General features: G+C 57.4%; 1 protein-coding gene across 3 annotated transcripts; it reads left to right on the top strand.

The window, feature by feature from the left end:
- Positions 1-6,026: 6,026 nt before the first annotated feature.
- Positions 6,027-13,774, top strand: HOMER3 (homer scaffold protein 3). Of its 3 annotated transcripts, none has more exons than XM_025885764.2 (10): positions 6,027-6,203; positions 7,932-8,013; positions 8,093-8,249; positions 8,495-8,626; positions 9,717-9,824; positions 10,599-10,720; positions 11,185-11,341; positions 11,672-11,782; positions 11,878-11,964; positions 13,227-13,774. In XM_025885764.2, the coding sequence occupies exons 2-10, from the start codon at positions 8,000-8,002 to the stop codon at positions 13,416-13,418; spliced, it is 1,080 nt and encodes a 359-aa protein (XP_025741549.1). In that variant the 5' UTR covers positions 6,027-6,203; positions 7,932-7,999; the 3' UTR covers positions 13,419-13,774. The 3 variants fall into 3 exon arrangements, with proteins under 3 accessions (XP_025741549.1, XP_073757127.1, XP_025741550.1); XM_073901026.1 differs by lacking the exon at positions 6,027-6,203 and adding an exon at positions 6,232-6,250; XM_025885765.2 differs by lacking the exon at positions 6,027-6,203 and adding an exon at positions 6,713-6,870.
- Positions 13,775-14,048: the final 274 nt, after the last annotated feature.

The raw sequence follows: 14,048 nt of genomic DNA, 5'->3' as shown, positions 1-14,048 counted from the left end.
GGCTCCCTGCTCGGCCAGAAGCCTGCTTCTCTCTCTCCCACTCCCCCTACTTGTGTTCCCTCTCACGCTGTCTCTCTCTCTCTCTCTCTGTCAATTAAATAAATAAATAAAATCTTAAAAAAAAAAAAAAAAAAAGAAGTCATCCTACCTAGTCTTCTATTTGTCTTGTTCACCAGATAGCTGAAGCGCCCTAGGTCAGGGCCTTCTGCAGTGCTGACACATAGTAGGTGCTCAATAAACATGAGTTAACAGATGAACCCCCATCTTACAGAGAAGGAAACCCTCAGGGAGGCCTCCACTGCGTCCATGGAGACAGCTGTCAGATCCCTGGAGGCTGAGTCCAGATTGTACCAAATCTGCCTGCAGGCAAGTGAATGCTCCCTGTCCCCTCCTGTGGGTAAATAAGCCTCCAAAAGCTGCAGAGAACAGGGTCTGGTCTCTCAGACCTAGGTTTGAGGCCAGGCTTTTCCACTTTGCCAGCTTTTAATTTGGGAAATTGGCTTAAGCCTCCTGAGCCTCAATTTCCTTTTCTATAAAAATGGAGCCTGGGTGGCTTAGTTGGTTAAGCATCCAACTCTTGATTTTGGCTCGGGTCATGAGATCAAGCCCCGTGTCAGGCGCTGCGCTGGCCGTGGAGCCTGATTGAGATTCTCCCTCTCCCTCTGCCGCTCCCCTGCTCTCTCTCTCTCTGGGGGGAAAAAAAAGGAATTAAAGGTAGGGCCAAGGAGGTTCCTCATCCCCTAGGGTCCCTTTGTTCCTCCCTGCACGGGGCAACAATAGGGGCCCTGAGAGGCCTTGCCCTGAGCTAGGACTCCAAGGAGCCCCCAGTCTGCAGTGGGAACAGAGCTGGATACAGACACATCCAATCCTGTGTGGTCAGGGTTGGGGCAGTAGAGGGAGTCTAGGAAGGCTTCCTGGAGGAGAAGGTGTCAGAGCTGGCATTTTAGGCCATAGGTGGGGCTAAGGGCAAGGGTTCAGGGATAGGGTTCAGCTGCTAGGACAATAACAATGAGAAGCCAGATTCTCCAGCCTCCAGCAGAGCTATAGAGGGTACCAGAGGAGGGAAGTGAACAATGCATCCAGTTAAGGGGATCCCTGCAGTGGAGGCTGGAGCTGGTTTGGGGGCTACGCAGAGGGGCACATGCTGATTCTCGCCTGTGCCTACAGACCAGGATTGGCCTCCCCTAGCAGACTGAGGGAGGAGGCTGCAGCATCTGAGTCACCCAGTTCCTGTAAGAACATTCGGCACCCAGTGGCCCCATGTGGGCTGTCACCAAGTGGGAACACGGCCCCCGGAGCCCCTCCATGTTGCTTTCCCCATGGCTTCCCGCTCTCTGTTCCCACAGCTGTTCCTTCAAGGCCACAGAAGGAGAGTAGGAGGGGAGGGCAGGCAGAGAGGAGGCCAAGTAGGAATTTAGGAGCTTGGGGGGAAGGGAGCTTCCCTGGCTGAGGGTCCAGTGTGTCCTGGGGCTGTCTGGGCCTCAGAACTCTGTCTCAGATGGGAAAATGGAGAGGCTCGAAGAAAGGGAAGGTCTGCCCCCATTCTGCACACGTACGGACACCTGATTCTCTCTCAAGAACTGAAACCCTGCCCTGGAACTTGCAATGTAAATCTGATCATGTCCCTCCCTCTCTGTCTTCAAACTCTCCCATGGCTCCCCAGTACCCCTGGGACAAAACTCACACATTGCACCACCACTTATGAGATGTCACCTGGCTCCTGTGACCTTCTTAGCCCTCAGTGACCCCTAGTCTCTTCCCATTCACTCCTCTCTGACTCCCCTGGGCCCCCACTGTTTCTCCAACACACTCAGCCCATCCCCCACTCAGGGCCTTTGCATATGCTGTGCCCTCTGCCCAGAGTACTCTTTGTGAATTGTTATCCCCGTCTGACCCCTCAGGAAAGGTGCGAAGAGAGGAGCTCACATGTTCAGTAACATGCATCAAATTGATGGAAGTCGGGATTTGCACCCAGGCCCATCTGACTATCCACCCAAGCCTTCTCCCACCAGTGGTGCCACATTTAAAACAGGCCTCCAGAGCAGTGCACCTTAGAGCTGGATGATTCTCAGTCCCTCCAGGTCTTGCTGCGTCCAGCTGGGTGCCAAAGACTCTGAGGCCTGGGGCCCAAACCCCCCTGCTCAGGGAGCTCCTGGGCCAACCTGACCCCTAAATCTCCTACTACCCTCCTGATGTGGCCACAGTTTTTCTGCCCCACTTTCTGCCCTTCACGCAGAAGGATGGCGGAGACTTCAAGGACGACACAGCCAAAAATAATCAGTCCCCGACCTACCTCCCCAAAGTGGGGCAGCCCCGCCCAGCCACCTGGTACCGCAGAGGTAATTAGTGCATGTGGCAAATGAGGGTAATTAGGTCTGTGGGAACCAAACCACAGATCCAGGTTTGGAGTTTGGAGGGGGCTCAAGTGCTGCTTAGCCCCACCCCACCCCTATCCCTGCTCCTGGGAGCTCAAGCCTATAACCCAGTGTCACTTGCCCTCCCACCCAGCCCCTTCACGCCTTCCTGGAGACTGCTTGTTTAATGAATTAACCTTGGCCTTGTGCAGAATTTGAGTTGGATCTGAATTTAAGGTGGGGTCTCGCAAGTGATGAAAATCACCAATATTGAGTCATCAAATTCTCCTATGCCGTGATCCCCATGTATCCACTCCATGCTGGGAGATGCCAAGTCCAAGAGAAGCTGCAGCCCAGCCCTTGCGGTGCCTTCAGGCTGGGGGAGTGAGGGCTAGACACAGGCACCCCTAGTCCTTGGGATCATGGTTGGGTCAGAAGGAGGGAGGGTATCAGGGAGAGTCGAGAGGGAGACATGGGAGGGCTTCTCAGAGAAGAGGGCATTGGAGGTGGGACTTTGAGGGATGAATAGGATCTTCTCAGGATGCTAAGGTCTGGTGACTGGCCCAACTGGGCATGTCGGGGGGAACATGGAGAAAGAGGAGGAATGTGGCTAGAGGAGCATATAAGGGTCCCCTAGCTAAAGATTTAGAGGTTATCATGCCAAGTTGGACCTATTTCTGTCCTTGAAAGCTCATGTGTAGTTGGGATCCTTCAACCCCTGAAAGAAAATCTTGAGAATTTGGCTCAGGATCAAAACCATATGCCCAGACAGCCAAGAATAAATATAACGTTTATGGCAACCAGCATTTATTAAGCTCTCAGGGTCATGTTCTTTTCACACAAGGACTTGTTGGATCCTTAAAGGAAACTTCAGAAATGGGTACCATTTTTATGCCCATTTTATAGATGGAGTAACTAAGGCACAGAGAGGGAAAAGGCTTCTTTAAGGTCACGCTGCTAGTAAGAGGCAGGGCTGGGAGTCACTCCCTGGTCATGTGACTCTGGAGACCACCAAGGACCAAGACTGAGGCTTGGAGATCCTCTCCTTCTTGAAACATTTAAAGAGTTCCTGCTGTAGGTCAGGCTTGCTCTAGGTGCAGACCCATGGAAGAGGTGGACAGTAACCAAATCATGTCATAAACAGATCTAAGTGGCCACTGTCATCCACGCCACAGGGTTGGGCATGTGGCTTTGGGAAAGAGTGACAGACTCCTCCTGATCTGGTGGGACAGGAACCCTCCAGGGAAGAGAGACAATTTAGCTTCAGGCCAGAGGTGGGTCAGCTTTAACTAGGCAGAGGCCAGAGTCTAACGCATAAGAGCCACTCCGCAAATGCAGCTTCCCTAGAGCTAAATAAACTGCTCAAGTCTCTGCTCGGTCCCTTCTGTGACAGGAAGTTCGTTTTCTTATATCCTCTTTGAGGCCCAAGGGAAAGTTATCACTTCTTATCAGCCACTCTGGGGTGGTGGCCTCTGTCCACCCTGTAAGGACATCCCTAGGCAGAAGAGGGCTCAGGCTGGGGTGGAGGTGGCAGCTTGGGGCAGCCCCCTACCTGACTCTACCCAGAGGAGGGTGAAGAGCTGCTCATGTTACCTGGATTCTCCTGCCTCCTCCCTCTATCCCCAGCCCTGCAAGCATCAGCCCATTCTCCAGGTGAAAAAAGTGAAGTCCACACTGACAAAGCCACTCCCTCAATTTGTACTTGAGTAACCCAACTTCAGGTCAGGGCTGCTCAAGGCGAGCCCCATCCCAACTCCTCCTAGAGGCCTGAAGGGGGCCCAGGGAAGTGATTCAACTCCCCACTCTCCCTCATGTTGTTGCCTTCTGCCCACACAAGGAGTAAAGTCGGCCTGGGCCCCTCTCCTGGCCACCCCCACAGAATGGCCGCCTGGCCCTGGCTCTGCAGCCGGCCAGCACTCAGCACACCCTGAGTGGCTTCCAGAAGCCTCGGTCCTGTGGGCACCTTTCCCAGTCACTTTTTTTTTATTTAATTATTTTTTTGGTAATAAGGAAAAGTCACTCTTTGCACAGAACAGACGGTATTTTCTTTGTTCCCCACAATGTTCAAAGCGTTTTGTGGCTTCAGGCCTGAAAGCCAAGCCAAATTCTTTCCTTGTGCAGATGCCTTGTGAAGTTGGAAGCAGCTGGGGAAACTGAGCCTGAACCTCAGTTTCCCCAGCAGGGGTGAGCAGTTCCTCTCATACTGGGGCTTGGGGCGCCAGGATGGGCTAGCCCTCCAAAGAGTGCTCAGACCTGGCCGTGATGGAAGTAATACACAGATAATACAGATCAGGGATCCCAGAGAAAGTGATGGGGGCCCAGTGCAGAACATGGCAAGATCCTTTCCAAGCCCCAGGTAGTCAGAGAAGCTTCCAGGCAGAGAGGGGCCAGTGGAGCTGAGCCTGGAAGGACAAGGCAGAATTTACGCCTGCAGAAAGGGCTTTCCAGGTGGAGGGAAGAACGTGGGCAAAGGTAACTCCATCTTGGCCTGGGAATAAGTCTCCAGAAACGACATGACCTGGAATTCACCTAAAGGTAATTTGAAGATAGCTCCCAGCCCAGATGTGTGATTCTTGTCAGGGGGAAACAGAAAGAAAATAGGGAAAGGAGATGGGACAGAGGAGACGAGAAGCAAAATCTCTGAGGTGGTCGGAAAATTCAAACATGAGGTTCCGAGCGTTAGGGACCTGCAAGCCTTGGTTCCGGGGAGCTGCAGCGCCTCTGTCCATGAACCTGATGGCCCTGCGTGACTTTGGAGGAGTCCAGAGAAAGGACAGCCACAGATGGACAAGTGGGTTCCACAGGTAGACTCAGGCCTGTGGAGGCTGATCCTGGCTCATCTCGAGAAGGACCCTCTCTTGGCAAGTGTACAAAGGGCTCTCCCTGACCAGAGATGGCAAACCCAGGCCTGAGGACCTCCAGGGGATTCACTCATTTGGTGGGAACTGGGCCCCAACATTCCATCTTCCTTAGGTTCTTGGGGCCCTACAACAGAGCAATACTGATAATTCCACCATGGTTGGCATCCTCCCCTTCGCTCTCTTGGGAGACAAGGTGGGCAGAAGCCCCTCCCCAACTGGGGATCAGAACCGGGTGGGAAGTCAGGCAGGAAGGATTCTGAACGGGGCACCGCTGATCAAGCCTTATTTAATACCAACTGTTTGCCTCTCTCAGCCTCTTCTAGCTCTCTCCCAGCCCGTGTCTCTTTCATTTCCTGGTAACACCCACGGAGCACCTACTGTGTGCAGGCACCCACCTCTGTGCGGTAGAGGTGCCCCTGCCCCAAATCCCTGTCAGGTGGAGAGGGACTCCCGTCAAAAGCAGGTCATGACCTCAGGCAGTGAGAGCCCTGGCAGCAGTGACGTGGAGGGTCAGGGCCACCCCTGACAGGACGATGAAGCCACATTCTCCACCTGTCTGTCTCCAGTGTCTCTCCCCGATATCTCTGCCTCTGGGTCGGGGTCTCTGTCCCCATCCTTAAGGGGCCCTTAACGCCCTCCCGCCGTTCCTGTCCCGCCCGCCTCCCGGCTTCCGCCCCTCCCTCTCCCCCTCCCCCCCCCGCGCCGCGGAGGGCCGGCAGGGGGCGCTGCGGGGCGGCCTCGGCGGCCCCGGGAGGCGGGGCGGGCGGCTGCCGCGTCGGGACCGGCCGCGATGGGACCGGAGGCGGCGCGGGCGGCGGCGGAGGCGCAGACAAAGGCGCGGGCGGTGCGGAGGGCGGCGCGGAGGGCGGCGCGGAGGGCGCGGGCCCCGGAGCCAGCAAGCGAGCGGGGCGCCCGGCTGCGGGGAGTCGGCGCCGCGGGGCAGCACCCGACTCGCGCCCGGACACTCGCGGGGCGCCGAGCTCGCAGGGTGAGCCCGGCTGTCCGAGCCTGCGCCGGGGACGCGGGGGGCCCGAGGTGCCAGGGCCAGGGGGAGGGCGCGGGGGTCCCCGAAATTCCGGACAGGGAGGCTGGGGGCGGCTCGCGGAGCCCCAAAATTCCCGGGCTTGAGAGGGCGCAGGGACTCCGAAGTTCCGGAGTCGGGGTCGGAGAGGGCACAGTGCGAGGGGTTCCCAAAGTTCCGGACCGGGCGTTGGAAGAGGCTGCGGTGTCCCCGACGTTCCGGGCCTGGGGTAGGGAGGCGGCACGAGGGGATCCCGAAATTCTGGACCCGGGGCTGGAGAGGTGGCAGGGAGTCCCCGAAATTTAGGAGTCGGAGGTGGCGCGAGGAATCCCCGAAGTTCTGAACCTGGGTTTGGAGGAGGCGGAGAACGTGTCCCTGAAGTTCTGGACCCGGAGTTGGGTCGGAAGTTCCCGGGTCGAGGGTGGCACTTCCCGAAATCGGGGCGCGTATTGGGCGCCCCGCTTCTGACGCGAATGGGAACTCCTTCCTTACTGAATATCAGGCCCCCCGGACTGGGGCGCATGGGGTGGGGCTTCGCCCCCACATGCGATTGGGGATCCTGGGCACCGGGCGGGGTCGGGGCCTCCTCCGGGAGCCCCGCGGGTCGGCGGCGTCCGAGGCACATGACTAGTTGGTGAGTAACTTTCCCCAAAGCTGCAAGTCGCGGCAGGACCGTCAGGGCCGGAAGGGCCTGAGTTTCTGGGACCCCTGCACCCTGGAACCCTGCTTTGTGCCCCAGGACCTGCTCCCAACCCAGGACAGAGCGGCCGCCCCTCCCCCACACAGGGGCTCCGGTTTCAGACCCTGTGACCCGGGCAGCAGCTGCCCAGGACAGGGTGGGGGGGCATCCCTCCTCTGACCAAGGAGACCGCTCCGCGGGGGACCTCCCTTCCCCCACTTTGCCACCTCCCTTCCCCTGGCCCCTCCTGGTCCCCTACAGATCTCCCGAATTCAGGTTTTGCCGGCACAGAGGTGAGGGTCAGGAATTCTCCAGGGTAGCCATTCCTGGTTTCTGTAGGGTTGTGGCTAGAGGCACCAAGAGGGTCTGGGGAGCCCCCTCTCGCAATCCTTGATGCCACCCAGCCCTGCATGGTACTGGGATTGAGTGGGTATGGGTGATCAGGTAGTGGGTACCAGGATAAACTTGTCTGGCTACATCTTATCTTTTTAACTAGGCTGGGAGCTCCCTGGGGATTTGGACTCTGACTCCAAGGTGTGCCTCTGCCCTAGAGTGGAAGCTGAGGGGTCCCCCTGTGGGTTCTGGAGGGGACTGGCCTCCCAGTAGGCACCTGGTGCTGCCCCACATTTTGATGGAGATCCTGGTTTGGGGAGTGATGAGTGAATGTGGCAGAAAATACCAAGCAGGGGTTCACCTTAGCCTTCTCTACCTAGCCCCAAGATTGAGGGGGTGTCACTGGGGGTTCAGTAATCAGCATGCTGAGAAGTTTATGCTGGGATATCAGGGGCCACCTGGCTCCTCTCAAGAGAGCCATTTCCTGCTTGGGGTGTGTGGGGGCTTCCGCCAGATGGAGAGGGACAGGGTCTTTTTGCTCTGAGTGATCGATCTGCTGATTCCATTACCTTTTTGATTGGCATTCTGTGAATGGTGTCCTTGGCGGTAGGTCCTGAGTTTAGACCTGCTTGGTTTCCTTAAACCTGTCCTGAGGGACACTCACAAGCCCCCCCTCCCCACAGAGACTGAGCCGGCAGCTCCTGCTATCCCTCTGGCTGCCTCTTGGAGCCCACCCAGCCCAGCCTGACCAATGTCCACAGCCAGGTGAGCCCCTGCCTCCTCAGCTTGGTCCTGAGTCCCCTGGGGGATGCCCAGCCCCACTGAGAACGCTCTCCCCATGCAGGGAGCAGCCCATCTTCAGCACACGGGCACACGTGTTCCAGATTGACCCGGCCACCAAGCGGAACTGGATCCCCGCGGGCAAGCACGCACTCACTGTCTCCTACTTCTATGATGCCACCCGCAATGTCTACCGAATCATCAGCATTGGGGGTGCCAAGGTCCTGGCAGGGCCTGGGTGGGGTGGCAGACTCCTGGGGTCTCAGAGACAGGCCTGGGTCTGGTCATTACCTTGCTGTGTGCCTGGGGGGCTGGGGGTTGGGAGGAGCCCAGAAGCGGTCTCCCTCCTGAAATGGCTCACACCAGGGACCTCCCAGGAGCTAATACGATGTGACACCCTGGGGGTTTCGTGTTCATTATTATCCGTCTCATCAACAATTGAATTTTGTTCCCCCCCTCTCCCCAGGCCATCATCAACAGCACTGTCACCCCCAACATGACCTTTACCAAAACCTCCCAGAAGTTCGGGCAGTGGGCAGACAGCCGCGCCAACACTGTCTATGGCCTTGGCTTTGCTTCTGAGCAGCATCTGACCCAGGTGGGCTTGCAGGTGGGAGGGACAGGGCTGGGTCTGGGTCTTCTCCCAGGTACACTGGGGCCCCTGGTCAGGTGCTGCAGAATGGGCCTCAGAATTAGACAACCTTCCTGGTTCCCTGGTTCATGTCTCAGCTCTGCTGGCCACCTACTCCAATTTTGGACACACCCTGCCCTTCTCTGGGTGCCTGGCACCGGCTGGGAGTTCTCTCACACACCCTAGCACTACCTTCATCATTGCCTCGCTCCACCCACTGCTGTCTCCAGACTTCAATATTGTCTCATCCCATTGTTTCCCCCGATGGGTAGTGCTTTCTGATTCCTAATGAGATCATGAGGATTCTCTTTGCTTCTAGAAGCTTTCATTTTCCTTTCAGATTTAGGTCTTGAATCAATTTCTGTTGGTGGTAGAAGGCAGGAGTATTTTTTCCCACTGAGTATTCAGTTGCTCTTGGACCCTTTTTTGAGATGATTTCCTCCCCCCATCCCCAATGAATGGCACTGGCCCCTTTGCCCCGATCAAGGGACTGTCAGTGTGTAAACATTTTCTTTAAAAAATTATTCTCCAACTAAAGAAATCTATTTTAAAATGAAAAACAGTGTATCCTACCCACCCTAATTGGAAAACCGGTATCAGTGGCAAACATTAATACAGTAGGAATGAGAACAGGGCAATTTACGTTCTCACTGGGTACAGGTGTCCTCTCAGAGGCTCTGAGCCAAAGACCTGCTTTCTCTTTGTTATAAAAAGATAGTCACAAGTGTCCCGGGCATTAAAGACAGCAACCACCTGAGGCTCTCCTTGCTGAAATAAGCCTGACGGAGAGGAAAAGCAAGCCCTTTCTCAAGGTGGTTCCATGTAATACACTTCCGTGAACACCCCACCCCCACCATGATGCTCAGTCTGCTCACCAGGACAACGTTTTCCAAGGCTTCTGACCACTCTTCCAGTTCATGAGATGAGAGGATATTCATGGCTCCTAAAGCCCCTTCCTAAGTGACAGGGCTGGTGCTGGGTGGGGGTGACCAAGTGGGGCCCCGGGAGAGGGGGCTGGGTTTTCTTTGATTATTTGTTTTGTCCCCCCTCCCCCCAGTTTGCTGAGAAGTTCCAGGAAGTAAAGGAAGCAGCGAGGCTGGCGAGGGAGAAATCTCAGGATGGGGGGGAGCTCACCAGTCCAGCCCTGGGGCTCACTGCCCACCAGGTCAGTACTCCCTGTCCCATGCCTGCCAGTCACTCAGTTGATACTGAGGGTTGGTGCTGTGCGGGTGCCTAGGACCAAATGCTCACAGATCATGTAAAACTAGACCTACAGCAGGAGCCTTGGAGGGAGCACTTCCTGGGGTCTGGCCTAGCATTGAATCACAAAAGGCCTGGAAACCAGCTTAGTTGGCAGAGTAAAAACCTGGAGGTTGAAATAGCTAAGTAGGGGCCAGGCGGCAGAGTGAAAAACTGTCCTGGGAGCTTTCCCCCATTAATTTATTCAGCATAATTTACTGCCCACCTACTGTGTGCCAGGCCCAGGGCTGGGAAAGAGGGTTACAGAGATGAAAAAGCAGGCTCCTGGTGCAGGCAGTGAATTCACTCAGCCTGGTAGAGGGCTTCCTGTCTGAATCTTAAAAGCATGTTGAAATTTGGCCCCAGGGAAGGGCATTGCTATGAGGGGATAGCACAGATGTTTCACAGTGCTCCCCTGACCTTTGCAGATTTTGAATATGTCAGTGGGTTTATTTAGACTAGCCTGCATCAGGTGTGCTCCTGGGGGCTTGGTGAGAGCCCAGGCAGGCAAGGTGGGGGTACAGTTCCTGAAACTCTGGCCCAGGGGTCATGGGGAGCCATAGAGGGTGGATGAGGAGAGGAGGGCCTTCGCTCGCATCCCAGCGCTGGAAAGGACAACAGCCCCGACCCCAACCAGGACCTAACCGGTCCTTGACCGAAGCGACCCCCAGTGTGACCCCGATTTTACCCACACCCTTAGGTGCCCCCAAGTCCTCTCGTCAGCGCCAACGGCCCCGGCGACGAAAAACTGTTCCGTAGCCAGAGTGCGGACGTCCCCGGCCCCGCCGAGCGCGAGCGGCTCAAGAAGATGCTGTCCGAGGGGTGAGGGGGTTAGGGCGGGCACAAGGTGTGGCGGGACGGAAGGCGCCGAGAGGACCTTCTCTGAAGCCGGTGCGGCGCGACGGGCCGCGGGATCTGACTGTGTACCCAAGGCCCGGGAAGGCCAGGGGGCTGACTCGGGTCCTGCCCCTTCTGGAGCGGACCTCGCCCCTCGAACGCCCTCCCCCTTTGACCACGCCTTCTAGGGGCGGACCCTGCCTCGACCACGCCTCCCCGATAAAATTCAAAACCCACCCGGGCCTCCCGGGCCTCCCAACCCTCACCCGGTTCTGAGCCCGCCCCGATGGGCTGACCCCGCCCCCCGGCAAGACCGCGCTCGTCCGGGATGTCCCCACCCATGGCCCCGCCCCCGGCACCGCCCCACCCCCTAGCTCCGCCCCGCCCTGCCCCTGTCCCCTACCCGGTGCGGCCCGGCCTCGCCCCCGCCAACCCCCGCGTCCCTGCAGCTCGGTGGGCGAGGTGCAGTGGGAGGCCGAGTTCTTCGCGCTGCAGGACAGCAACAACAAGTTGGCGGGCGCCCTGCGAGAAGCCAACGCCGCCGCCGCCCAGTGGAGACAGCAGCTGGAGGCCCAGCGGGCCGAGGCCGAGAGGTTGAGGCAGCGGGTGAGGGGACCCCTTCCAGAGACTCCAAGTGGCCCCGGCAGGCAGCTGGGGAGCCCCTGCCTCCGCATGTTCTCTCCGTCCTGGGTTCACTGCCTGGCTGTGTGATCTCTGCAGGTCGTTTCCCTGAGCCTCAGTTTCTTGTTCTGTATTATGGGTCTGAGAGAATGCCAACCTTTGTCAAACCCTAAAGTCCTACCTGCTGCGAGGTGGTAGCCCCAGTCATAGGGGGTGAGTGCCTTGTCATGGGTGTGACGGAGCAAGGGACAGATTCCCCAGGGGTCAGGAGAGTGCAGGCTTTGGTGTCAGGGGCTGACTTTCCTGTGTGCACAGGTAGCTGAGCTGGAGGCCCAGGCAGCCACCGAGCCCCCCTCAGTCAGTGAGAAGGAAGGGCCAGGTCAGTCGCTGGAGCAGCTGGAGGCATTGGTGCAAACCAAGGACCAGGTGAGCACTGAGCATGTGTCCCTGGGCTTCATCTTCCCTGACCTCCCACAGGGGAGCCAGGACCCCCAGAATAGACCCTGGGAACTCTTCTCTAGGAGATCCAGACGCTGAAGAGCCAGACTGGTGGTCCCCGTGAGGCCGTGGAGGCCACCGAGCGCGAGGAGACGCAGCAGAAAGTGCAGGTGTGTGTTGCTGTCACTAGGTGGGGTGACTGCACAGGGGCAGCCAGTCCCTGCTGTGGGACAGACCTGGGATCTTTCCTTCCTGATGGGTCCTGAGCAGCTGTGTGCCTCTCTGAGCCTCAGTTTCTTCCCCTGTAAGTGGGGTCAGAGATTTACCTAAGGTTGTGAAGGATTGGGAGGACCAGGGGTATGGAAAGTCTGAGTTGCAGCCAGTGTTTTGTAAAGGACAGTTGTTATTAGTACAATGTTTCATATTTTTTGATGCAACAAGAAATTTTTTTTAAGATTTTATTTGTCAGAGAGAGAGAGGGAGAGAGCACAAGCAGGGAGAGGGGCAGGCAGAGAGAGAGGGAAAAGCAGGCTCCCCGCTGAGCAGGGACCCCCCCCCGCCCCGACGAGGGACTTGATCCCAGGATCCCGGGATCATGACCTGAGCCGAAGGCAGAGGCTTAACCAACTGAGCCACCCAGGCGTCCCTCAACAAGAAATTTTTAAAAAGATTTTATTTGACATAGAGCATCAGGGGAGAGGAGGGGCAGAGGGAGAGGGAGAAGCATGCTCCCTGCTGAGCAGGGAGCCCAACATGGAGCTCAATCCCAGGACCCTGAGACCAAGGCGGAAGCAGACGCTTAACCAGTTGAGCCACCCAGGCGCCCCTCAACGAGCAATTTTTGAGTCCCTGCTGAATTGCCATGCTTCACCCCACCAAACCCTCAGGTCCAGGAGCCTGCATTTGTACCCAGGTCTGACTGGCCTGGCTTTCACTGAAGACTTTATCTGAGAAATGTTCATGGGGCATGTCCTGTGAGTCCAGCAGGTGAAGAGGGGGATCTGGGGACCCAGAAGAGAGAAGTTGGGGAGATGCTCCCTGTTGTCTCTGGGGCAGAGTGCTCAGCCTGTGCAGAGGCCCTGAGGTGGGGAGAAACTCAACATGTACAAGGATCCACAAGGAAGCCAGCAAGTCCGAGCTGGAATGAATAAGGAAAGGGAGGGAGGGATGTGGATTTTGTTCCCAGCCTGATGGGTCACAGAGGGGTTTTGAGCAGAAGAGGGATGTGATCGGTTCTATTACCTTTAAATTGGCTAAGGGCTTAGGGAGTGTCTTGGGCAGAAGCTGCAGGGAGGATAAGAGATGAAGGGGGCATGGCATGGCCCAGAGTGGGGTCTGATGGGATGGCATTCAGATGCTGGATGCCCCAAGCAGGGCCGGTGACTCTAGAAACTTGTTGGGACTCCAAATCTTGTCTACCCTCTCCCTGCAGGACCTGGAGACCCGCAATGCTGAGCTGGAGCACCAGCTGCGGGCTACGGAGCGCAGCCTGGAGGAGGCGCGGGCCGAGCGGGAACGGGCGCGGGCTGAGGTGGGCCGGGCCGCACAGCTGCTGGACGTCAGGCTGTTTGAGCTGAGCGAGCTGCGAGAGGGCCTTGCCCGCCTGGCAGAGGGCACGCCCTGAGCCTGGCTGCAGGGTCTGCGTGGGAGCTGGGGCCTGCAGGAGCTGGTTTTAGACGCATGATTCCCGCCTGGGGCACGAGCCAGGCCGCGGGCGGCACAGTGGGCTGTTCACCCTGGCAGGGACTGGGGGGCCCAACTCGGCCTGGGGAGGGCCTGGCTACAGTGCCCCAGCTGGCCCTGGCCGCTCACAGCTCAGGGGCCGTTTCGGGTCTTTTCATTGTGTAGAATTTCTAGAATCCCAGGGCACGTGCTGGTGCCCACATTACATTTCTAAGAGTGGCTGTGCATGTGTGTGTTATGTGGACACCCAGGCATCTAGCCGCCGTCACTGGGCCCCGCTACCCGCTTTCTCTTCGATGCACCTCAGCTGGTCTGTCTTTGTAGGGCTTACTAAGTCACTTACAGGTGAGAAGATTAAGTTTCAGAGCCTGAGGAGCAGGCCCAGGCCACACAGCCAGGAGCCCAGCTCTGCCCAGCATAGCTGTCCCCACCCCCTTGGGCTCAACTCCTATTGTCTGGACCAGTTTGCCCTTAAGGGGCCCTTGGTTAAGCACCCATCCCTTTATTCTGGCTACAAGCCCCAAATTCCACCAGGTAGGCAGGTGGGGAAGCTCCTAGAACATGGTAGGTG

This window comes from Callorhinus ursinus, unplaced genomic scaffold, assembly GCF_003265705.2.
Source record: "Callorhinus ursinus isolate GAN/ISIS: 27379988/994484 unplaced genomic scaffold, GSC_fseal_2.0 scaffold15, whole genome shotgun sequence".
Classification (NCBI taxonomy): Eukaryota; Metazoa; Chordata; class Mammalia; order Carnivora; family Otariidae; genus Callorhinus; species Callorhinus ursinus.
This window is presented reverse-complemented; position numbering and strand designations above follow the sequence as displayed.